Source organism: Typopeltis vanoorti, chromosome 1 (assembly GCF_054136105.1).
Source record: "Typopeltis vanoorti isolate ZY-2024b chromosome 1, IOZ_Tvanoo_1.0, whole genome shotgun sequence".
Lineage (NCBI taxonomy): Eukaryota > Metazoa > Arthropoda > Arachnida > Uropygi > Thelyphonidae > Typopeltis > Typopeltis vanoorti.
In genome coordinates this window covers 96,541,707-96,568,626 of record NC_143549.1, presented here as the reverse complement: position 1 = coordinate 96,568,626, position 26,920 = coordinate 96,541,707, and the positions used below count along the sequence as shown (strand labels likewise).

Here is a 26,920-nt window from a genome sequence, read left to right as displayed (position 1 = left end):
AAATACCCTAAAACGGACCTGCACCGATTGGAACGAGGCCGCAAAAAATAAAAATAAAAACCAACAAAAGAAAAACTAGAAGGGTTCTTACCAAACAATACTGTAATAGGAGCTCTCTCTCGGGATCTGGTAACTGGCAACTGGAATCCAAAAGAAGACTGGAACATGGAGCTTTCTCTCGGGGCCGCTAAATCTGGAACTTGAGGTCTCTTCAGTGGGAGCCAGGCCCAAGTGGAGATATCAGGCAGAAGCATTAGCAGGTCATCTCTACCTATAGGAATTGCCAATTGGTGTACCACCCTTTTTTAATAATTTACTCTGGATTTAGAGAAAGATGTTGAAAGTTTATTTTTCACTTGGTTAGAGTATAATAAATTTAGTTTAATCCTTTATCCAAGTGTGAGCAAACAAAGTTTGTGCCTGAAAGTATCTTCAGGACTGGGTTAAGGTGGTACACACCAGGGCAACTCGTTGCAAAGGTGGAGCAAGCTACCAACACTCCTATCTCAGTATCTCCTATAATGCAAAACACATCTCCTTGCGGATATGTCTAATGTTATGCATTACGGGAAGGGCCACTACCCAGACTAGTTTCGACCTTTATTGAGGTCTCTTCAGTGGGAGCCTATAGGTAGAGATGACCTGCTAATTCTTCTGCCTGATATCTCCACTTGGGCCTGGCTCCCACTGAAGAGACCTCAATAAAGGTCGAAACTAGTCTGGGTAGTGGCCCTTCCCGTAACGCATAACATTAGACATATCCGCAAGGAGATGTGTTTTGCATTATAGGAGATACTGAGATAGGAGTGTGGGTAGCTTGCTCCACCTTTGCAACGAGTTGCCCTGGTGTGTACCACCTTAACCCAGTCCTGAAGATACTTTCAGGCGCAAACGTTGTTTGCTCACACTTTGATAAAGGATTAAACTAAATTTATTATACTCTAACCAAGTGAAAAATAAACTTTCAACATCTTTCTCTAAATCCAGAGTAAATTATTAAAAAAGGGTGGCACACCAATTGGCAATTCCTATAGGTAGAGATGACCTGCTAATGCTTCTGCCTGATATCTCCACTTGGGCCTGGCTCCCACTGAAGAGACCTCAATAAAGGTCGAAACTAGTCTGGGTATCTGGGTAGTGGCCCTTCCCGTAACGCATAACATTAGACATATCCGCAAGGAGATGTGTTTTGCATTATAGGAGATACTGAGATAGGATGGTTGGTAGCTTGCTCCACCTTTGCAACGAGTTGCCCTGGTGTGTACCACCTTAACCCAGTCCTGAAGATACTTTCAGGCGCAAACTTTGTTTGCTCACACTTGGATAAAGGATTAAACTAAATTTATTATACCTTATACTCTATTTGGGACTGCTCTGCAAAAAAGTTAATGAGACAAAAGATCCAGTGGTAGTGTACAGAGATTTGAAATCCAGAGTACACATAACAAAAGTGGTAAAAGTGGTAAAAGGGATCACATCAATAATAAGAAGGGAGTAATTAATCTCATGACAAGAGGAAATAATTAAGCATTTCATCTATTGATTCTTTTGATAAGGCCTTGACCAGGCTTCATTTAGATTATGTTGCACAACTTTGGTAATATGAATTTCACGAGATGAGAAGTTGATAGGAAATAACTTTGAGGAAAGTAATCAGGATAGTATTAGGATTATAAAATGTTTATTTATAATAATAAATAGTTTATTATAATAATATTATAATAAACATTATAATAAACAAAGAAAAGATTAGCAGCAGTATATCACATTGGTGGAACTGTACTCCAGGAGATTGACGAGGCCAGGGATTTGGGAGTGTTGGTGGATAGGGAGTTGAAGTTTAGGGGACACATCGCAAAAGTGGCAAAATCAGCTCATCAAATCACTTGGTTGCTGAAAAGCACTTTAACGAGCAGAGACAAACAGGTTATTGTTCCTCTGTATCGAGCCTTGATTAGACCCCCATCTAGACTACTGTGCCCAGATATGGGTGCCAGGGTTTCTTCTCGATGGAGAGGATCCAGAGATGAGTGACCAAGATAATAGCAGGACTATGGAATGAACCTTATGAAAACAGGTTAAAGATTTGTGGGCTGCAGAAATTGGTTGATAGGCAGAAAAGGGGTGATATGATTGAGACATTCAAATTACTGAAGGGTTTCTATAAGATTAATTCAGAAGATATTTTTGAGAATATGACTGGTAGTGGGAGGACTAGGGGCCATCCATGGAAGCTTGGTAAGAGTGTAGTTAGCAAGGGTGTTAGAGCTAGGTTTTTACTTGGAGAGTGGTAAATGAGTGGAATAAGCTGCCAGAGTCTGTTGTGGGTGCCATGGCTGACTGTAAATGAGTTCAAGGTGAAGTATGATAGATGCTGTGTGAATGTTTAATAGTTGTTCTTGAGATGATGTTGAGCCTCCCTCAATGAGTCTAAGGACTCCTTGGAGCTGCCGTAATAATAATAATAACATAAAGTAAAGGATTTGGTAAATTAAAAAGCAATGTGTAATGTGATATAGAAGTTTGCGAGAGGATTTTACAACATGAGTTTAGAGATTTTTCAGAGTGCAGCAAGAGTTAGTGTCAAGGTTATACTGTCTTCATGTTTATGTGGGAATAGTAAATGAGTAGAATTCATTGGAGAGAAAGTAGCAAGGACATTGACATTTTATTAAATTTAACAAAGATTTGATAATGTTATAATAAAATACATTTCTTGATAATTATATTTGTATATATGTGAGTACGGAATTTAACATATTTTTAATTTGCATTACTGTTTCTTTAATTACTATAGTATACCCAGTAAAGAACCACCAGCTTTAACAAGAGTTCTGACTAAAAGTGAATTTGAGTCTCTGAAAGCATCAGCTCATGTAATTACTAAAGAAGAAAAAGAGGCTGTGATTCAAAAAATAATAGATGAAAAAAATAAAAAGCAGGTAGGAGACAGTGCATGCCTTCATGTACTGCATATTGTGCAAATATTTGTCAATATTGAAAACACTACATAGCTCGTTTTTAACAATTAGAATGCTATATTATGTTGTAATAAATAGGCTTTTTTAAAACAAGAGATAATTATTATTGCAAACATCATCATTAGATTCTCAAAGAGATGGAGATTCAAAGTGGAGGGTCCTCACCATCACAAGCTCATTGAACCATACTTTAAATGCATTCACTGTGTTCCAATTACTTCATTCTTAGGCAGTGCATTCCGCCCACCAACCACTCCCTATGCAAAAAAAAAAAAAAAAAAAAAAAAAAAAAAAAAAAAAAAAAAAAACCTTTACCACTCTTCTCTGCTGATGTCCTCCTTATGCAGCTTCAAGGATACCCCTCTTCTGTGTCTCTCCATTCTATGAAAAATTCCACATTCATTTGATAATAGTCCCTTACCAATTTATGATTTCTCAATTATACCCCCCCCCCACCTCATCCACTAATCTTTTTAGCACTCAACCAAAATAGTGAACCAAAATCAAGATTGTTTGGATTAATTTGTTTGCTACTGTATATATCGTGAGCCTCCGTAGCTCAGTCGGTATAGATTTTCATTGGAAAGACATGGGTTCAATTCCCATCTATGATGTGAGGAACCTTTATCTGGTCTCTTTCGACTAAAGGTAAGTTAAACGGTCTCATACGGAGTTGGAGGGGTTTTTCTCCTGGTAACTTGGGTTTTTCATTCCTCAAAACAGGCAAACCAGTCCCATGAACACACACGTCTACAGTCATAAAATATACTACGGCAAGGAAGGCAAAGAGAAACCACCTTGCTCATAATCATCTCCCTAGTATGGGTAGCATATCGCTATCCTCCAACAGCTGTATGGCTGAGGGAATAGGATTGGACTGTAGATACCAGGATATATTACAAAAGTCATGCTTTCTTTTGAACTATAAGAAACTTTAAAATAAATTATGCTAGGCAAGAAATTATATTCTTGTTTTAATCCTTTACCCAAGTGTGAGCAAACAAAATTTGTGCTTGAAGTAACTTCATGAATAGACTGCATGATATGGAAGTGGATGACTTCACATCAAATTGCCCTTGTATCCCATAATGCACAGTATGTGTATTGCTGTGCATTATTTGAAGAGTTCAAATAAGTTCAACACCAACCCTCAATAAGACCGAGGTTAGCTCTTTTCACCTAAACACCAAATTGGCAAATAGGAAACTTCAGGTCAGCTTTAACAACACAATGCTGCAGCACCAAGATTTCCCTAGATGTCTGGGTGTTACCCTGGACAGAACACTATCTTTCAAAAGACATCTGGAGAATCTCTTTTTAAAGATCAGAACTCATAATAACTGTGTCATACAAAAACTGTGTGGTTCTACATGGGGGTTCTTCTGCTATTACACTGCAATACTCCACGTTGGCCTTAGTCATAAAGTCTCTGCGGCAGAATATTGTTCACCAGTATGGCTAAACAGTCCTCATATCAAGAAAATCGACATACAAATAAATGCAGCGATGAGGACAATAACAGGGTGTCAAATCCCCCCACACACACACACTGACTTCCAACTTTGAGCAATATTGCACCACCGAACTTACGCAGACAAAATGCTCTAGTAAAAGATTACAAAAAAAAATAAACAACAATTCCCTGTTGCCGATACATGAAGACCTCCCATGTATAAACATGAATCGCCTTAAATCCCGACGGTCTCCACTAATACTGGCTGAAGAACTAGTCAATAGCAATTTCAATGTTAATTCAAAATGCCTAGAAACTTGGAAAGAAAAATCGCCACCAGACTTAAACAAGTATATCCTTCCCAACCAAAATCCGAAAGGGATTGAGCTTCCACATCACCTATGGAAAAGCCTAAATAGGATACGCACAGGACATGGTATCTGTGCAGACAGCTTATACAAGTGGGGAAGATCACCTACACACCAATGTGACTGTGGGGCCATAAATCAAACCATCCGCCACATTGTGGAGAACTGCAGCATAAGAGCCTACCCTGGTGACTTGAGAGACTTTTTTGAGGCAGCTCTTGATTGGCTATCTGAACTAGACTTAAAATTTTTTTTTACCTGATATTTGTATATGTGCATTACTTGTTTCATTTTTATTGTCTGCACAAATATGTATTTATATATTCTGATGTCATGTGTCTTTATTATGCCATACACTAAATAAATAAATAAATAATTTGAAGAGTCACTACCTAGACAGGCTTTGATTATTGAGATAATACGTTTGTTCAAACTCAACATCAGCTACAAAAAATTTTAAAGTTTCAACAGAGCTCTCTCTCTCTCGTTCTCTCTCTCCTTAGTACAGTTTGTGTTGCATGGCAATGAAATCAGGAGAGAGAGAGAGAGAGAGTTCTGTTGAAACTTTAAAATTTTTTTTAAAGTTTAAACAGACCTACCATCATTCATAACCTCAGCTGTATTAAGCAGCAGCAGCACTCACATCTTTCCAAGGCAAGAACACACTAACATTCATAACCTCTTTACCACAAAGCAGGAACCTGCTTCAAGACAGGAGTAAGACCTGTGGAAATACCGAGAGCTTGAATCATTACAGAAAACACATTTTCCATATGCAAGCAGCAAAATGGTGTACCATTATATTATTAAATACTTTGAATTGGAAATAGTTGTAAAAATATTTTTACTGGGTTACAAAGTAAATTATATTCTTGTTTAATTGCTTTAATTTAATCCTTTACCCAAGTATATGAAGTATCTTCATGTTTTTATCATGGAAACATCATCTGTTTCCATGATGTCACATCAGATTGTCCTAGTATCCCACAATGTACAGCACACTTCCTTTCAGATCTGCATTTTGCTTCAAATCAATCCTTCAAGCTAGTCTGCACTGGTTTGAAGGACTGATTTTTGACTGCATTTTTAATTTAACTTTATGTCTGGAGACCTCACACCAAAATATGGTAGAAGATTAAATGTTTATACTGACATCTTCAGCAGGACATGCCACTTTCTTAATAACAAATTATCAATAACTCTTTTTTTCAGGTATTCGTTTTGAAGAAATTAGTTGAAGAGAACATTAAATTCTTTCTTATTTTTAATAGTGGTCATCCCTCTTAGATGCATATAGTCCTATTTATTATTATTATTATTTTATAAGTACCTCCATGGACTCCAACAATTCATTGTGGGAGACCCAAACATCATAATTTAATCACAGTTTTTAATGTTGAATGGTTGAGAAGGTTAAGAAGATGCAATTTACAGAGTCTAGTGAATAAGAGGAAGAGAGGAGATATGATAAAGACCTACAAGTTAGCAGTGACGAATTCTCCATGCTTACTGCGCAAGCTCATTAATTGAGAATGAAGTACTATTTATTTATTAATAAATGCATGCATTTATAAGCATTCTATTTAGGCTTTTATTTTTGTAGACAGAAGACGTCTTAAGCTTGCGCGGCAATAATTGAGCTTTGCGTTGTGTATCGAAGCCGATGCTTGCTCGTCTAGTCAAAGCTACCTTGGCTTGCTCGGTTGTAGGAGCTTACAGGTCCTTGCAGCGGCACTGTGATTTCATGCGTGCTCATAGCCATTTCACGCATCTCACTCTGTTGCTTAAACCACAGGTCATACGCAGTCAACGTAGCTCTAGCCAGTGAGCTTCAACAGCCTTTACAAGTGTGCATGTTGCTTGAGAAAATTAAGTTACAACCAACTTTTTATGATAGTTATTGACCAGTTGATAAAGAAGAAACAAACTAGGGTAGAATTTTTTTTTTTTTTTTTTAACTAGTAAAATTTATTTGTAAGCTTCCTATAATAGTACAAAATGTTGAACAATCATATGTGTAACTTAAGAGCAACAGCTCATCCAGGTTACGATATGCATAAAGTTACAAAAATTTATGTAATTCATTTTCATTATATACATATATGTACATTTATATAATATACATATTACATATTATTATAATATAATTACATAATAAAATTGCAGGAGACATGCTAATATGTACAGAGAAAGTTGCATAACAATTAATTAGGAACAAAATAAAGCAGTTAAATAGCATTAAAATTTTTATGATCTTTGAATACAAATATGCTAAAAAAAAAAAGCAATAATTTATACAATTATTTTGAACAGAGATTCCTCATTTCTGTGGGAAAATAAATACTCTTTGATTAGAGTATTGTATTTGTTTGGGTTAGTTTCATTTCTTATTGTTAAAGGTAGTGTGTTGAATAGTTTTGGCGCTAAATAAATATAAATAAGTATTGCTTCTTTATTTGCTTTTGGAAATATTTTAGGCCCTTATGTCTACTAAGGAAAGCATCTTGTTTGATATTTACGTATTTGTTGTCGTTTTTTATGAATAATAGTACCCTATAGATGTATAAATATCTGAGGGATAATATGTTTAGTATAGTGTATTTATTACACATTGCAGTATTCTTATATTTATTTCTAGTTAAGATTTTAATTACTTTATGCTGAGTCGAGACTAAAGGTTTCAGCGTAGTGCGATAGATTCCTCCCCAACTTAATATACCATATTGTAGTGCACTTTGAATCCAGGCAGAATATAATATTTTTAGCATATTTAAATTTAAGAATCTGTTTAGGTAGTAAAGTCTGTTTAACATAATCCTTACTTTATTTACAACATCGGTAATATGCAGTTTCCAGCTTAAGCTACTATCAATTTTTGATCCCAAGTAAGTTATTACACTGACTTTTTCTATTTTCTCGCAGTTACAATTTGAATTTGTCCTGCAATTCCAATCATGCAAAATTAATTGTGCAGTGAAGTTCATTTTGCCAGTTGTATTTCGCAAGTTAAAATTTACGTATTTAGTTTTTGAGACATTCAGACTGAGTTTGTTTGACTGGAACCAATTTGTTACTTTTCAAAAGATCAGCATTCACGATGATTTTCATTTGTTCGGCTGTGTCTGTAGAGAAAATTAGTACTGTATCATCTGCAAAAGTATTTATTTTACTGTTTAGTTTAAGATTGCAGAAGTCATTGATATAAATATTAAATAAAATTAGTCTCAAGACAGATCCTTGTGGTACACCTCAGTCTACTGTTGTGGAGCTGCTATAGCTGTTGTTTATTTTTATAATTTGTGATCTGGCATTTAAGTAATTTTTGAACCAGTTTAGGGCAGTACCTCGTATTCCTATGACTTCTAATTTTTTTATTAAAATTTCATGTGATATAGAGTCAAAAGCTTTGTGTATATCTATAAATAGTATATTGTGTATATCTAGAAATAGTAAATTTGTATTCAAGTAGCTAAATTGAAAAATATAGAATATCATTTGTAAAATCAATGTGGTATTTGTATGATTAAATGTACATAAATTTCTAATTATATAGTTTTAAATGGTCAGTACAGGTAACCCTTGTATAATCGGTACTAATACAACACAGTTTCAATATAACACGGTCTACAAATTGTAGTGACCCTTGTTCAACGCGGTACTCATACAACGCGGTTTTGACAAAAACACAGTCTAGAAATTGTAGTAACCCTTTATCTTTTCATATATTTTTCACCGCGCGACTTAAAAATCAAATTTTTTAATCTTTGTTAAATTTGCTCCCCGTATCGCGCAGGTAGTTATAAATAGTGAATCTATATTAGGGGAAACACCCTTTAGCATGCATGTATATCAATTGTATACTGTATAAAGTGTTTATTGTTGAAAATTGTCTTCGTTTTCTACCAGGAAAGCACATTAAAAATCATAAGTGTGTGTTATCTCAAGCTGAGCACTTTATTTTCTGGTGAGTTACATACATAATTAATATGTAATGCTTTTTTACGTAAAAAAGTAATTTTTTTAGTAATGGCCATAAATTGCATTGAAAGGGAAAAAAATGAATAATGAAAAGAAAATTCCTTTGGATGGAAATCTTATTAAACAAAAAACTCAATGTTTATAAACATTTATAATGCAGACCAGGTCTTCAATGCTGATGAATCCAGGTTATATTGGAAAAAATACCAAAACGCACCTATATTTCGAAAAATGAAAGATCTGCTCCTGGATTCAAAGTTTCCAAAGACAGAATTACTCTACTGTTTTATAGTAATGTATCAGGTGATTACATGACAAAACTAATTTTTATTAACTGATCCTCAAATCCTCGTGCTATGAAAGATTAAAATATGCACTTATTTTTATTTTGCCTAAAACATTTATGCATTATGTGCAATGAAGCTTAATTACAATTTGTAATTTTTATAATTTTATACTATGTATTTGTGTCATAGTTTATGTTTTCTTAACTTACATGAATTACCTGAATTAAATAAAAATATATTTTTGTTGGATATGTCATTGTTGTTTATATAATTTTTTTTAAAAAAACCAGTTTTGGAACATAACCCTACTTTTTGTATGTGATCTGAGTCTTACATAATGTGATTTATATAATGCGGCATTTCTATGGAACCTAACATCTGCATTATATGAGGGTTACCTGTAATTCATTATTCCGATAATCAGATTTCAATCATACCTCTCACTTCCTGTATGATAACAATAGCAAGCATGAATTTCAAGATCAGCATTCGCCCCTGCAAGTTAGTAAGGGGTTGTTATAGGATCAGTGTTGGAGAGGTTCTACAGAAAACAATGGGAGATCAGGGGAGAACCAGAGGTCATCCCTGAAAGCTGTATAAGGAGGGTGTAAGCAGGAGAGTGAGAAGCAGGTTTTTTGCATACAGAGTAGTGAATGATTGGAATGCCTTGCCTGAGAGTGTGGTGTCTGCAGAGAATTTGAGTGTGTGTGTGTTTAAGGTGCGGTATGATGAGCTGCGTGTATGATAAAAGGACTACCTAGATGAGTCTTTGACTCCATGGGGTCTTGGAGTGATAATAATAATAATAATGTTGTCATAATTCCAAATTTTTGTCAAATATGGTGGAGTGAATAAATTGGTTTCCCGCAAAGATCCAATATATATGCTGCTGTCTACCTTTTTATTGATTAAAACATCCAAGAAAGGAAATTTGCTGTACTTCTCCAATTAGGGTGAATTGAATTTTTGGATGGAGACTGTTAAAAAAACAAACAAAATGGTTTATATCATCTCGTCCAGCGTTTCTCAACCTTTCTAAGCCCAAGGACCAGTAAGATGCCTAAAACAATTCTACAGACCACTAAGTAATGTAATTTTTTTTTAAAATGTATGTGGGGATTACAACATTTTGGAAGAACTGTTCCTTTTATAGCATAATAAACCTAAAAGCATGTTTTGAATACATATGGAAACATAATTAAGTCGGAAGTAAATGATTAAAAGTGTATCATCACTGAACAAAGTTTTAATTTTTATTAAACAAATAAAGGTATCAGTTTCTGATTTGCTGTGGGCAAATGAATTAGGGAATGTCAGCGCCGTCCTGCTGATACCTTCATTCATCTGCCCACAATGACGTTTATCTTTAATCCCAATTAATCTACCCACATCAACTTTTATATTTTATATGTTATCCCCATTCATCTGCCCCACAACAACTTTTATTTTCATGCACTCTGATTCAATCTGCGACATGTAAACTGTTCCATTTACTAAGTGCTTTGTGAGATGAGGGAAAAATGTTGTTCTTATCTTACTCCATTCATCATAATACTGAATACGAACTTGACATCCATGGATTCCATCATGGATGACATCCCTTGTCCTGTTCAAACCAAACTGCACATACCCTAAAGTTTCACTCAGAACATCCCAAAGCCATTAATGCCCCCTCCATCCACACACACACACACACACACATTTCCGGCCGATACGAATCGGCTTATTTCCCTGACGTGTTTTCCATGACCAGCAAAAAAATTTAAGCCATCCTGTTATGTGAGATCCTTCCCGATATCTATAAACAGTCCAACCCACGATGTCAGTCACCAAGTGCCAACCCCATGGATGGGCGCATTTTCCCACCAGCGACCGTATGCCGTATATGCCATACGCATGTGATTTGTACTGATCGTGTTATGATGGTGATTTTAATTATATCCATCTGTTTTATCCAGAAGCACAGGTCATCATAAATTTGACAGATTCATTAATCGTGTGGTGGTTTTATTTATATCCGTCCTATGTGCTGCTTGTATTCATTATGTTGTGATGTGTGTTTCTGTACAGTCCATGACTGTACGGATGTTGTTGTCTGCATGTGAGGGATTCGGTATGTCGGCTGCATATTTCCGCAAGCAATAGTACGAGATATGGATGCAGCTCTGTATGAAACAATATATCCGATTCATATCTGGAGCCACTTCCTTGCCCATAGAAACAACCCCCAAGCTCCATCCGAACAAAAGTCCATACATTTTTCCCACTGGATCGCTTTGTGTATTATTATTATTACCCCAAGACCTCATGGAGTCAAAGACTCATCTGGGAGGTCCTTTTATCACACACACATCTCATCATAATACCGTGTCTTAAACACACTAAATCCTTGCAGACACCGCACTCTCAGGCAAGGCATTCCAATCATTCACAACTCTGCACGAAAAAACCTGCCTCTCGCTCCCCTACTCACACCCTCTTTATACAGTTTCCAGGGATGACCTCTGGTTCTCCCCTGATCTCCCACTATTCTCTGTAGAACTTCTCCACCATTGATCCTATAACAACCCCTTACCAACTTGTAGGTCTTCACCAGACTCTGCAAATTACATCTTCTCAATCTTTCCCTCATACATGAACATTCCAGAGTCAGAAACTACCTTAGTCAGTCGCCTTTGGACCCTTTCCAACATCTCTTCATCCTTCTGAAAACCCAGTGACCAAATCTGAGCACAATAGTCCATGTGTGGCGTAATCAAAACCTTATACAACGGAAAAGAATCTCCCTACTTCTACACGTCAGTGTCCTCCGCATCATTCCCAGAAGCCTTTGTGTTGTCTTCACAATTTTGGAGATGTGTAACCTAAATTTCAGATCTTTATCCACTATCACCCCCCAGATATCTTATTTCGTCTACCTCCAACAATATATTCTCACTAAGCATAAATTCTGCATACCATCTTTGTTTTCCAAATTTTAAAACCTTACATTTTGCAACATTGAACTCACATCCCCATTTCCGTGTTTAATCACTCAATTTATTCAGGTCTTCCTGTAAGGCCACAACATCTTCACTACTCTTTATGGTTCGTCCCAACTTTGCATCATCTGCAAACAACTGAATATCTCCATTCAAATTTTTGCCAATATGATTAATATAATAGTAATGGCTCTAAAACAGACCCCTGAGGCACTCCACTAGTGACTTTCCTTTTCCTGGATATCACACCCCCCATACACAACTTGTTGATACCTATCAGATAGCCAGTCTCCAATCCAATGAACTAATCTAATATCCAACCCCATCTGCTCTAGTTTGACTGTCAACTTATCATGAGGTACTCTATCAAAAGCCTTTGTGAAATCCATGCTGTCCATCAAAGATAATACCATTGTTGTCAACCCAACTCTGGATCCTAGTTCTCACAAGCTTCTCAAACAACTTAACCACAACACCTGACACACACACAGATAGGCCTATAGTTTGATGCTTGAGTTCGATCACCTCCTTTATGAAGTGGCATAATCTTGCCCTCCTTCCACTCCTTAGGAACTTGACCAAGTGCAAGACTAGTATTAAAAAAATATGTCAAAGCAGGTGTCAACTCCCTGGCACATTCCTTCAGAATACACGGTGATATATTATCAAGTCCCACAGCTTTATGTATGTCTAGTTTACTCAACTCCTCAAACACCTCTTGCTCACTTACAGCCAGTCTCTCCTCCCCATCATCAACTGCTCTCAATCTCTCCATGAAGTCACATTCACAAGATTGAAAGATCTTTATGAACTGCTCATTAAGTATCTCCACCACACATTCTGCAATAGCTGTCTTTATGCATTTTCTCCAATCACTGTCATCCTTCCATAATCATTCTTTCTTTTGCTTGCTACATATCGAAAGAACTCCCTAGGATTCTTTTTGGCTTCATTAGCTAACTGCTGTTATAATTATTGAGAGTGTGAAATATTTCCTCTCTAGTTGTTCAGGATGAAAAAGCTGTAGAAAACAGAATATGATTATTATTATTTGTGACACCTCCAAAGAGTCCGAAGACTTATCGCGGGAGGACACCTACAACTGTCTCAACCACTACACCGAACCTCTACTACGAATCAACGCCATCTCCCGCCCACCTTCACCACTACCACAACTAGTATTTTTTGTCTGTAAATTGCATGTGTTCTGAAGGGCCGATTTATCCGTATCATCATGAATGTTGTTATCATGTGCATATCTTACGCAGCATATTAACTGCACATCATTTGTAACATCAGTAGTCTCATCTATTTGTAAAGCATAATAAGGGGCTCTTCTTAACTCTTTCGATTAACTGAGATTCTACATTACTTGCCATATCATTAATTCTGCGACCAGAATTAATGATATGGCAAGTAACGTAGAATCATTGAAGGAGGAGTCAAATCAACATCTTTTAGTAGCTTGTTGCCAAACATAGTTTTAACCACATCTTTTATAGCTGGAAGTAGTAAATTTTCCCTGATAGAATGAGGTTTCCCTGTTTTCACGATGCACAAACTTAAGAGATAGATTCTTCCAGTGCCTTGCTATTAATCGAACCCATGGCCAAAACTACATCTTTTTTTGTAGTTTTGGCCATGGTTTCGATTCTCGTTCGACAAGACTTCATAACACAAAATACATTGAGATTTCTGTTCACTTTCATCTCCACACCAAGCAAACCTGAATTCCAAATACAAACTGTTATATTTGCTACTGTACTTTTTCTTTGAACTGCTTCTACTTTAATAGTATCAGATTTCTTGCCATTACAAAACGTGTATCACAATTAGAGATAGCATCACCTGTCTGATTTGCTCATCTTTTCAAAGTCCTAGTTCTAAGCCACTTTTCCATTAAAAACATTTCCAAAAAATATATAAATATATAAATACTGGGGTTAACTCACAACACACTTTGTCAAGTATCATTTAGCACTTCAGAAAGTATACTGAGCCTTGTTGAAGGAGGAAAACCTTCAGTAATAAAAATCAATAAACAACAAGTTATTGGTTGAAATGTGGATAACACATGTTCACTTCAAAATCTGACAAAAGAGCAAGGGAAGGCAGAAGCAATAAAACTATATTGTTGTTCACTTCACCCCTCTTATTATTCGTTATTCTGCCGCTGCAAATTATTGCAGTGCCACCTTTGAATATTCTGATGCTATTTCTTGCTTTTTTTAAGTCTCCATTTGATTTCAATAATTTGTACTTACTTACTCAATTTTAATTTGTTTGAATAATTAAAAAATATATATTTATTTAATTAATTTAAGTCTAACTGCGGACCACCTGTCCCTTCATCGTGGACCACAGGTTAAGAAACACTGATCTAGTCTATGTTTCCAGAAGTAATGAATATCTTGTCCATGTGCTGCTGCTACTTTATGGAAGGTTTCAAGTTGATTTCTGATAAAGCTTCCTTTCAAATGTTTCTGTGTATAACTTTTTCCTCATGGCAGCATTGCCACCCATCAGTTAGAGTGATCATGCAGCCCTGACCTTAGAAGTGGCTGAAACATAGTCTGTTATAATAGCAAATTTTCAGTTAAAAAGTATATGCAGAATTAAAGAGTTGATAATTATGTTAAACTTTAGGAGAAAGCTTGGAGCAATGACATCCATGGCATATGGAACTTTAGTGAAAGGATGTTGGTTGCACATGAGAAATGGTCAAGGGGTATTTGAAGAAAGTAGTAGAGTAGGCTACATACCTAGAATCAGGAGGATAAATCAAGTGGAAATTGAATGAACGAGTAGCATCATTAAGCTGAAGCAAAAAAAAAAAAAAAAATGTGATGGGAATTTATAGAAACAGCTGATCACCAAGCTCATGAGCATTACAAAGCATGGGGCAGAAGGGTAACAAATATGATAAGAAAAGCAAAATCAGAGGTAGTAATTTAAGTAGCCATTGTATAAGGCCTTGATGAGGCCTCATATGGATTATTGTGCACAGATCTGGTCACCAGGTTTTCATGGTGACGAGAATATGTTGGAAAGGGTTCAGAGAAGATTCACAAAGGCATGGTCAGTGGTCTTTGGATGCGGAGTATGAAGATAGATTGAAAAAATGTAATTTGCAAAACTCTGTGAATAGGAGGGGATATGACTGAGACTTGTTTTTAGGATAAAAAGGAAGATATTTTTCTAGAATGGGAGAAGGAGATAGAACAAGAAGCCATCCCTGGAAACTGTATAAGGAGGTGTTAGCAGAGGAGTGAGGAGAAGGTTCTTTGCATGGAGAGTGGTTGGTGAGTTGAATGCGTTCCCTGAGTGTGTTGTGAATGTAGACATATTGAATCAGTATAAAGCATGGTTAGATGAACTTTGTGTGTGATAGTGTGCATCTCTGACTCCATGAAGGTCAGCTGTTAATAATTATAATAATAATTGTATGTAGGAGCTGAATCCAGGAGAAAGCAAGTGATTGTTGATGTCACAAGACTCTGCACTTGGACTATTGCTATTTAATTTGTATATAAAGGATATAGGAAGTCATGTGAAGGGAAATATTGGGATAAATCAATTATAAGCAGTGTACCACATTGATGGAATTATTCCAGGAAATTGATAAAGATGAGGATTTGGGGAAGCAGTAGACAGAGAGCCGAAGTTTAGAAATCATATTATTATTATTATTATTATTATCCAGGCTTCCATGTAGTCAAAAGACTCATCATGGGAGGTCGTTTTTAGGAAATATAAAGTCTATCGTACCACTCCTTGAACCCATTAACCGTCCCCACTCCAACCACTCCCTCAGGCAATGCATTCCAAGGTTCAACCACCCTCCATGCAAAGAAACTATTCCTCACCCTCTTGTGCACAGCCTCCTTTCATAACTTCCAGGGATGGGCCCCTTGTCTTCGCTCCTTCCTGCCGTTCCACCAAGTGAAAGAACTCTCCAATGTCTACCCTGTAACTGCCTCTCAAAAGTTTAAAATTCTCGATCATATCACCTCTCCTTTTTCTATCCACCAAACTCTGCGGTCCACATTCCCTCAGTCGATCCTCATAACTCATATTGTACAGTCCTGAAACCATCTTTGTTATCTACCTCTGTACCCTTTCCACAGTCAATTTATCCCCTTCAAATCCTGGGGACCATATCTGAGAACAATAGTCTTAAGTGTGGTCTGATCAGGGATTTATACAACGGAATGATAACTCTTTTATCTCTGCAGGTCAGCATCCTTCTCAGTATTGCAGCAATCCTCTGAGTTACCCTCACCACCTTTGTAAAATGCTCCCTGAATTTCAGTTTTCTATCAACATCACCCCCAGATCTCTTGTCTCCCCCACCTCCTCCGGTACAGCTTCTCCAATCGAGCATGCATCCTCTCATCGATGGATCCCAAACTTCAAGACTTTACATTTTGCTGCATTGAATACTCCCATTCATTTGCCCATCTGTCTAGTTTATTCAAATCCTCTTGCAGGGCTGCCACATCTGCACTATTACTGATAACATCATCCGAAAACAACTGAATGTCCCCTTGCAATCCATTGACAATATCATTGATATAAAGATTGAACAATACAGGTCCCAGTACTGAGCCCTGTGGAATCCCACTTGTAAACTTCTTCTTCCTTGATATTGCCCCATCATATACAGCTCTCTGATACCTATCAGTCAGCCAATCCTGAATCCGTTTGACTAACCCAACATTTAAACTCATGTGCCGCAACTTAAATATCACCTTACCATGTGGCACCCTGTCAAACGTCTTTGCAGAATCCAAAAAAAATGCAGTATATGCCTTTCACTCATCAACTGCTCTTGTCACTTTATTATAAAAGACAATCATATTACTAAAGCAAGAGTAATATGATTGTCTTTAACAAATCCATGTTGATTCTTACAGATAACATTACCCTCATCTACCCAACGATGTATATAGTCCCTCACTAATTTCTCCAAGACCTTAAACTACTGATGACACACAAACAGGCCTATAATTAGACACTTCCAGTCTGCTACCGCCCTTATGCAGTGGCACTATATTACCTTCCTTCCATTCCCTGGGTACCTTTCCTTCAGCCAGACTTTTATTGAAAAGCCAGGTCAACGGAGCTGTCAGTTCTTTAGCACATTCTCTCAAAACCCGTGGTGAAATACCATCCAGTCCAACAGCTTTATTGCTATCCAGAGTACTCAGTATTTGGAACACACTCTCCTCTTGCACCTCTAAACCCTGATCCTGCCTTGTCCCTCTAGTATTAAAACTTCCTCCAGGATGAAATACTCCAATAAAGTGCTCATTGAACAACTCCACTATGTTCTCTGCATCATAGCATAGTGAGCTATATTACCTTTCTTCCTTTCCCTGGGTACCTTTCCTTCAGCCAGATGTTTATTGAAAAGCCAGGTCAACGGAGCTGTCAGTTCTTTAGCACATTCTCTCAGAACCCATGGTGAAATGCCATCCAGTCCAACAGCTTTATTGCTATCCAGAGTACTCAGTATTTGGAACACACTCTCCTCTTGCACCTCTAAACCTTGATCCTTCCCTGTCCCTCTAGTATTAAAACCTCCTCCAGGATGAAATACTCCAATAAAGTGCTCATTGAACAACTCCACTATGTTCTCTGCATCAGTCACTCTATTCCCATTTTTATCCCGCAATGTCATTCTTCCACAATCATTTCTCCGCCTACTGGCCACATAGCTAAAGAATTCCTTAGGATTTTCTTTGGATCTTAGTGCCAATCTCTTTTCATATTCCAGTTTTGCCTTCACCATTCTGGTCACTCTCATGGTCTACATCTTATATTCTTCGTGTATCTGTCCTCCACCCCTCTCCTTGTATATCTTCCATAATCTCTTTTTCAACTGCAGTTCCTGTTTGATATCGTTTGTCATCCACTTTACACCAAATTGTGTCCGCTTCTTCACCCGTGGAATACAGCTTACTATTGCTGCTAACACATATTCTTTCACAATTTCCCAAGCACTAATGATATCCTGGCCTTCCAATTCTGCCCTCCATGGAACTTCCCCTACTTGATACCTAAGACTACTATAATCACCCACCTTATAATTCCGCATATGTTCCCTTTTCTTTGATATACCTGCATGTCTGTTCATCTTCCAAGTCAAAACCCATGGTCACTCTCTCCAACTGGTGGGAGAGATGTCATCTCACTTATTATCAGCTCTTCTGATGCTATGACCAAATCCAAAACTCTTGAACCTCTTGTTCCCTCCATCACATGTTGCCGATGATATTTGTCCCTCAAGAATTCCAGAAATTCTATCCCATTCTTACTACTTGCATTTTCCTCTTCCTAGCTTATACTGCTGTAGTTAAAATATTCCATAACAATCATTCTTCTTGCACTTGCCAAGCTCAACTGCCTAAACATCTTCTGGTCCCCACCCTCTGTGCTCCCTGGTTTATAGCAACACCCCAATAAATATCCTGTCTTGGCCACTTCTACCTCACACCATATGCTTTCAAAACCATTTGTGTCACTGCCTTCCAAAGTCTCTACTCTAAGAGGACATAAGTCATCACTTATCATAAGCAATATTCCACCACCACATTTTCCTTTCCTATCCTGCTAAAAAATGCTGTACCCTGCCACTTCAATTCTGGTTATTATATCATCCTCTGTCAGTCACGTCTCAGAGATTGCAATAATCTTTGGCCAGGTTGATGCTAGCAGCGCCTCCAATTCATTTCCTTTATTTCGGATACTCCTGGCATTAGTACAGAGCATGAAAATGTCACTGCTTCTATACCTATCATTGTCCCCTCTTGACTCCACTGGGTTCAATGTTTCCTGATATCGTCTCCCTTTTCCCAAGCACCCATTCCCATAAGAGGCCATCCCTGCTACTACCCACCCACCCTGGGAATTCTAGTTTCCCTGCATTGACACACTGACTCGTTCAGAAAACAATAATCTTTCCAGATGCCTTCGTCCTTCCTTATTCAAATGCAAGCAGTCTCTAGCATACAGTTCCCTTCCATCTTTAAACGCTCTCCAAGCATCCACGTATTCCAACCCTCTTTTCTCACACATTCTGGCTATTATGTGATTCAGTATTGCTGCTCTTCTGCTCAGCTTGTCACTATCATACCTGGGCAACACACACACACAATCTTTCCTCTCTGCATTTTCTTTTGCATAACTACAAGCAAGAATCTCAGATCTCTCACCACCCAATTTACACTGCCTCTTAAGTCATTTGTGCCCACCATCACAATCATCTCATCCATTCTTTCACCCCTCTTAATTGCCATAGCCACATTCTCTATTGTTCCTCCAGGCAAACACTCCTCATGCATCCTATCTTGCACACCATGGATCATTGAGTCACCATACATTACACCTCTCACCATTCCCTCTCTCCTATTGTTTCCATTCTGTCCTTCTCCATCACTCCCATAACTTTCTCTCATTCCCTCTCTTCCACTTATCCTATTCTCTCCTCTTGTGTTATTCCCATTACTCTCATTCCCTCTCTTCTACTATTCCCATTCTCTCCTCTTCTATCATTCCCATACATCTCTCTCATTCCATTTCCTCTACTGCTCCTAATTCTCTCCTCTTCTAGCATTCTCATACCTCTGTTTCTATTCTCCCTTCTAGCATTCCCATACCTATTTTCCTTCCCTCTCTCCTACTGTTTCCATTCTCTCCTCTTCTAGCATTCCCATACCTCTCTCTAATTCCCTCTCTCCTACTGTTTCCATTCTCTCCTCTCTAGCATTCTATACCTCTCTCTCATTCCCTCTCTCCTGCTGTTTCCATTCTCTCCTCTTCTATCATTCCCAAAATGTTCTCCTCTTCTATCTTTCCCAAAACTCTCCCTCTCTCCTAATCTGATTCACCTTGCATTTATCTCTTCCATTGTTCTCCTCATCTCATCTTTCATACTTCTCATCTCATTCACAAGACATTCCACCTCCTCTTTCAGCCTTATTTATCTCCCTCTATCTCCCTCTGCAAGTCAGTCATTCTAAATCGAAATTCACTCTCCCAAACAAAACCATCTCCAAAACTTTCACAGTTACTCACGCCTTCCACACTATCGACTGTTATTTTCTTATTCATATTTTTTCTTCATTCTCTCCTATCAGAGTACTCATCTTCCGATATTCATTTCCCGTTCATGGAGCAACTAGGTTAGTTACTGATATATCTATTTCATTTATTTCCTCCCATTACCTGCATTTTGTGCACACATGCACTCCCCCCCCCCCCTCTCTCACCAGCCACATATTCAACTCCTGAGATGCATACATGGTGCAGGTACTGCATGCCACAAAGTCCCTTATTATATTACTTATAATGGAGTTCTTAAATGGTGGAAGACTTGGTGACATGCCATTTTTGACTGCAGCTGAATCTGCCATCATTCCTTACTGCCAAGGAACTACTAAAGTAATCGTTTACTAAAGTAATTATATATAAAAGCTAAATAAACACTGTATTATATATATATATATATATATATATATATATATATATATATATATACGCTAAATGTATATATACATATATATAAACGCTATATTCATCTATACCAAATAGCAAATAACTTATCTTTTCTTCTGCCGCCAATACTCTCGACTGTGACCATGCATTCTCAGTAACTCAAAAATAACATGATATGTAACACGAAACTCTAAAGCAGAACCTCTAAACAACACTTGTGTTACTGAAAAAAAAAAATGGAGCACAATTCACAAAGGAATTCATGCTATACACCTTTTAAAAAAACTTTTTTTTAACAACAGCTCAAATCCACCGCCACGTGCAGGTAACCCATAGGATTACTTGGTTATTGAAGAACTTACTAACAAGCAGACATAAGGAAGTTACCATTCCTCTTTATAAGGCCTTGATACATCCACAGCTGGATTATTACATCTGATTGCCTAGATTTCTTGGGAATGAGGAAGTAGAGGAGAGGATTCACATCTGAGTGGCCTTTGGAATTCTTCCTGTGAGAATAGATTAAGGGTTTGTGGATTGCAAAAGCTGTTTATAGGCAAAAACGAGGGGAAATGATAGAAACATTAAGTTAAAGGGTTTTATAGGAGATGGAGAAGTATTTCACCACTTGGCTAGAGAGGCAGAGTAGGAGGTCATCCTTGTAAGTTGAGTAGAGTGTGTTTAGTAAAGATGTGAGTACCAGATTTTTCATTTGGAGAGTGATGAATGAATGGAATGGGTTTCTAGAGTCAGTTGTGAGTACTTTGTCTAAATGGGTTTAAGGAGTGGTATGATAGTTTTGGATAGTTTTGGTCTTCCATGATGAGTCTTGGCACTCTGTGGAGGTGCCTATTCAATAATAATAATAATAATTTATCTGACATATATATTTTTAAATTCAAAGTTTAATAAAATTAAGATTTAAAACAGTTAGATTTTTTTATTCAGATATTAAATCATGCTAAGAAGTGAGGAGATGCAGTTTCCAGTTTCTTAAACCACACTCAGCAAACAAAACCAAAATAAAGTATTAATTAAAAACATTGGTGATGAACTGTGAAACTTAATATCTTGGTGATATAATATCTGTATTCTGGTATTCTGGATAACTGAATTTTCAAGATAGTTGGATATTGGATAACAGTAATGTTGATGTGGAAATTTATAACTTTCATCAATACAGTGAGCTTTAAGTGCTCTAAGTGTCATCCTGATCAACCAAATGGATGGTGTACCTGCTCTTCAGCCAACAAGATGTGGGTTTGAATCTCATGGTGACCTGGATGTTGGTGAGTATTTAGTTGGTAGATCATTTTCATCAAATGATGCAAGACTACCACCAGCTGTTTATGAAGGCTTGAAGTGTCTTCAAAAATTGCCATATGTGGTCTATAGAGTAAGGTCTCCAGAGTATCCAGAGTAAATTCTACAATACTGCATTCTGTAGAATTTACAACCTTTACTGGGTAGGATTCAAATATGTGTGTGTGTGTTTACAGTTACAGTGAGAAATAGATATTGTTGTTTCAGGAATCAGTTGACATGTTAGTAGCCCATTCAAGACAGCAGTTAACTGATGTTTTCATTATTTGAGGGTTGGATAATTGAGAGATCACTACTTATATATATATATATATATATATACATAAGTAAACCTACACATTTGCCATGATGAGGTGGAACGCCGCATTGTGGAGTCAAAAGAAATCACCTTGGACCCGCTTCATATGAACAATAATCTCAGCTATAATTTGCCTGACTCTTTCAGCTCTACTATCAGATACTGGAGATCGCGTGGTTCCACACATGCACAAGTGTATAACAATAGAACTTTAACACGGACTATAACTCAAGTTCATAATAACTGTAAATCACAGTCGAATATTATAACTTCATAATTGTATAGCTTTAGAGTGTCTCAATGTTATTTTCAGTGTCTTTTAATATCTTTCTATGTTCTTAATGCCTGATGAAGTCAATCTTGATGAAACATGTTGCATTTTCAAATAAATCTCATTTTGTTATAATTCTCGGGTTTTAAGTCAGTTAATATTAAAAATGAATATATATATATACATATATATGTATATATATGTATATATATATACATATATACATATAATTATGTATATATATATACATACATACATGTTGTTCTCCATATTTCTTAAGCTATTAATATAATATGATTTATGGTTCATTATTTTGATCATTATCTGATTCACTATAAAACTGAAAGTTCCAACTTAGTTGTATTGCTTTTATATGTTTTTTTCTATTTTTAATGTAAATACAAACTATAAAAAAGATCTGCTCAATAGCATTCTTTATTACAACTGGTCTCTATCCTGATTAATATCTGGTCACAAAATTATAAGAAACTCACCTACATAAGAAACAGAGAAATTACTAATGTGTCAGCTTTGTTAAAGTTGGAAACCTTTGATTAGGTTATAGCTGTTAATAAATGAAAAGAGATTTGGCATAAAAAAAGTAACAAGCACTAAAGTTTATCTGCATCGAATAACTGAAACCTTACTATTTTACTTTTTTACATTTCCCTCTGTGGAAATGATTAGATAGCACTTTGAAGTTTGAAGTTAAAGCAAAAGTAGCTGCATTTTAGAGTTTTGTTTGATACACCATTAATATTTAGTTATACTTTAAATTCCTAAAAAGTTTTCAAAAAGATATTATAATTTGCTAAATTCTTATATAAGATTACCAAATCTAATTTGGTAATCTTGGAATGCAATTTAAAAAATACTGCACTTGAAAAGTGATTGGAACTCTGTTTGATGATAACATATATTCATATTTTTAAAGATTTCCTTTCTTTCCTAGGAAGAATCTCTTGCTCGTAAAGAACAAATGGAAGAAATGGATCTAATAAGAGAAAGAAATAAAAAGTTAGATGACCTTGAGGAAGAAGCCAAACAGAAGGCTGAACACCTTCTTGAACGAGCTAATGAACTTCGACAGGAACAAGAAGAGGAAATTAAAAAATTAAATGAGGTATGTACACATCATCTCAAAAGAGTGTAAACACTCATTTAAAAATGAGAATACATTAAGCTACAGTAATGATATTTTAATAAAATTAAACTGTTATCATAGATGGTTTGCAGTACACAAACTCATACAGTTTGTGTATTGCAAACCATCTACGTGATGTATTTGAATAAACATCTGCCCTTCGATGTACTCTACATTGAAAAGTACAATGGAAAATTCAAATACAACACACTAAAACTGCAACATATTATCAACAATAATTATCTTGTCATGTGCATTTCCAAAAGCACCAGGTTGTAAACCATCAAACTTTTAAGATCCTAAAAGAAAATGTATAAAATAAATAAATAAAAATAATTATAACATGCAAATACTAATAACAGTTCCCAGATTTTGGTCATGAATAGTTCATCAATGAAGTGTAGATTGAGATGACGTAGAAGAACCTCAGCACTCCCTTTGAAGTGTCTTAAGAATACAAGTGCCCTTAAAATACAGGACTAGAATCCTATGGAAGTTGTCTTTTCTTGTAGCATACATTTGGAAGGAAATGGTTAATGAATTTGTTTGTGATTTTTGCACTGTAGCCATTGAGAACAGAGATTTGCTTGATAGTTTAAATTTCTTGCTGAAAAGTTCCAGAGAAATTGATAATAATGGTTTTATTATTCTGTATTTCTGGGAAAAGTGATGTGCAGATATTTAATGTATGTAACATTCTGGAAAAAAGTAGTTAGTTTCATATCATACTGATGTGGAGAGAACCATCTGCTTCTAAATTGAATGGAGCATCTGAAAAGGATCAAGTTCCATTTAATATTATTATTAATATATGATTATTATTAACTTCACACCTCCATGAAGTCAAAGACTCATCATGGGAGGTCGTTCTAATACACACAGCTCAACATATCATGCTTAAATACATGCACATTCTCTGCAGTCCACGATTTCAGGCAATGCATTCCAATCATTCACCACTCTCCATGCAAAAAAACTGCTTCTCACTCCTTTGCTCAGACCATCTTTATCCAACTGCCAGAGATGACCTCTTGTTCTCCTCCATTTCCCACCATTCTATGAAAAACCTCCTCAATGTTAATGATACTCACCCCCCCCTCCTCCTCCTCTAAGGTTCTTGCTGCATGCACCAAGTTTTTCATTCCTTTCTGTCTTGAGCTCTTTCATTCCAATCCTAGATTCGCATCTCAGTTAACTCTATTTGGATATTATCTTCCCCAGTGCAGCTGCAATCTACCGCTAGATTTCTTTCCATCAGGCTTCATTGTAACTGCTTATTTATCTATTCTCTCCTCACCCATTCTATCCACATGTCCAAGCCATTTCATTCTGCAAAATCTGATTTCATCAGCTAGAATTAGAGATCTATAGCATTCCTATAGTTCTTGATTATGTATTCTTCTCCATTCATCTGTTGTGTTATCTCTTATAGGTCCATTCACTTTTCTGAGGATTTTACTTTCAAAGATCTACAAAGCTTTTGCATCTTGGTCTGTTATGCTCCAGGTTTCTTCTTCATATAAAACAATAGGTCTAATGATTGTCTTAAAACTCCTTACCAACTTATATTATTAGCATTATTATTTTCAGACTTCCATGGAGTCTAAGACTCATTGTGGGAGGTACCCCCCTATCACACACACACATACACAGCTCATCATACCATGTCTTAACTCTCTCTTCTCACTCCTTTTCTCACACTCTCCTTATACTTCTTCCAGGGATGACCTCTTGTTCTCCCTCTATCTTCCACAATTCTTCTCTGAAAAACCTCTTCAACATTAAACTGATAAGAATCACTTACTAACTTATACATCTGTATCATAACACTTCCCCCTCCCCCTTCCTCTTTCTATCCACTCCATCCATTTGTTCATTCGACATCATCAGATGCTGTATGGTAACTCAGTGATGTGCCACACCATTCCTCACCAGGTGGTCCTGTTGTATACTTTTCTGGATGTTTCAATTCTCTGATGATTACTCACTCTAGACCCCACCCACCCATCCATCCATCCATCCATCCATCCATCCATCCATCCATCCATCCATCCATCCATCCATCCATCCATCCATCCATCCATCCAATCCAATCCAATCCATCCAATCCAATCCATCCCACCCACCCATCCATCCATCCATCCATCCATCCAATCCAATCCAATCCCATCCCATCCCTCCATCCATCCATCCATCCATCCCAATCCAATCCCTCCATCCATCCATCAATCAATCAATCAATCAATCAATCAATCAATCACTCACTCACATTGAGGGTCTACTCCCTCCCTCTTTTTCTAGGAACTTTACCTTCTATTATTTTGAGAAGTTGATTCTTTCATCCTTTCAGTGTGTCCAAAGTATTTCAGCTTTCTTCTGTCAGTGTCTTTAAGGAGCCTTAAAGATCTACAATCCTTTCTAGCACCCATACATTTGAATACATTTCAGTATGTATTGTTGTCAACAGCCTGTAACATCACATCTGAAAAGCAGCTATCCTTTTCCTATCAGATTTCATTAAGTTCCAAGTCTCACATTCATACGTTCCCTGTTGGAAAAACAGCTGCATCCAGAATCCTCAACTTTGTTCCTGTGGAGATAGATCCATCCTCCTAGATAAGTCTCTGACTCTTGTTTTTAGCCATTCCTAATCTTCTTCTGCTGTCTTCTGAACAGCAATTCTTCAATTAACAATAGATCCAAGGTACTCAAATTTGCTGACTTCTTCGATTCTTTTTCCATTAAAGTACACTTAATGAAAGAATTAGCAGCAATGGTAAGTTGTATACCACAAGTGAACAAGAGGACACAATTTGGAGTAAAGTGGATGACAAACAATATTAAACAGGAATTGCATGCGAAAAAGAGACTGTGGAAGAGATATAAGGAGACAGGAGAAGAGAAGATGCATGAAGAGTATAAGATACAGGCCAGAAGAGTGACTAGTATGGTAAGGAAGACGAAACTGGAATATGAGAGGAGATTAGCCCTAAGATCCAAAGAAAATCCTAGGGAATTTTTTAGATGTGTGGCCAGTAGGAGGAGAAATGACTGTGGAAGAATGATATTGTGGGATAAAAATGGGAATAAAGTGACTGATGCAGCGGACATAGTAGAATTGTTCAATGAACACTTTATTGGAGTATTTCATCCTGGAGGAGTCAGTTTTAATGCTAGAGGGATAGGGCAGGTTCAAGGTTTAGAGGTACAGGAGGAGAGTGTGTTTCAAATACTGAGTACTCTGGATGTTAGTAAAGCTGTGGGACTGGATGGTATTTCACCACGAGTTTTGAGAGAATGTGCTAGGGAACTGACAGTGCCTTTGACCTGGCTTTTC

The 26,920-nt window shown here is 36.8% G+C and overlaps 1 protein-coding gene across 1 annotated transcript in view; it reads left to right on the top strand.

Moving 5' to 3' along the window:
* The window catches only part of LOC150110236 (cilia- and flagella-associated protein 45-like), a 168,219-nt gene that overhangs the window by 43,837 nt on the left and 97,462 nt on the right, over positions 1–26,920 (top strand). Inside the window, exons 4-5 of the mRNA XM_090392294.1 lie at positions 2,798–2,942; positions 23,392–23,562. Of these exons, the coding sequence (XP_090248420.1) occupies positions 2,798–2,942; positions 23,392–23,562 (316 nt within the window). The remainder of the gene's footprint in view (positions 1–2,797; positions 2,943–23,391; positions 23,563–26,920) is intronic.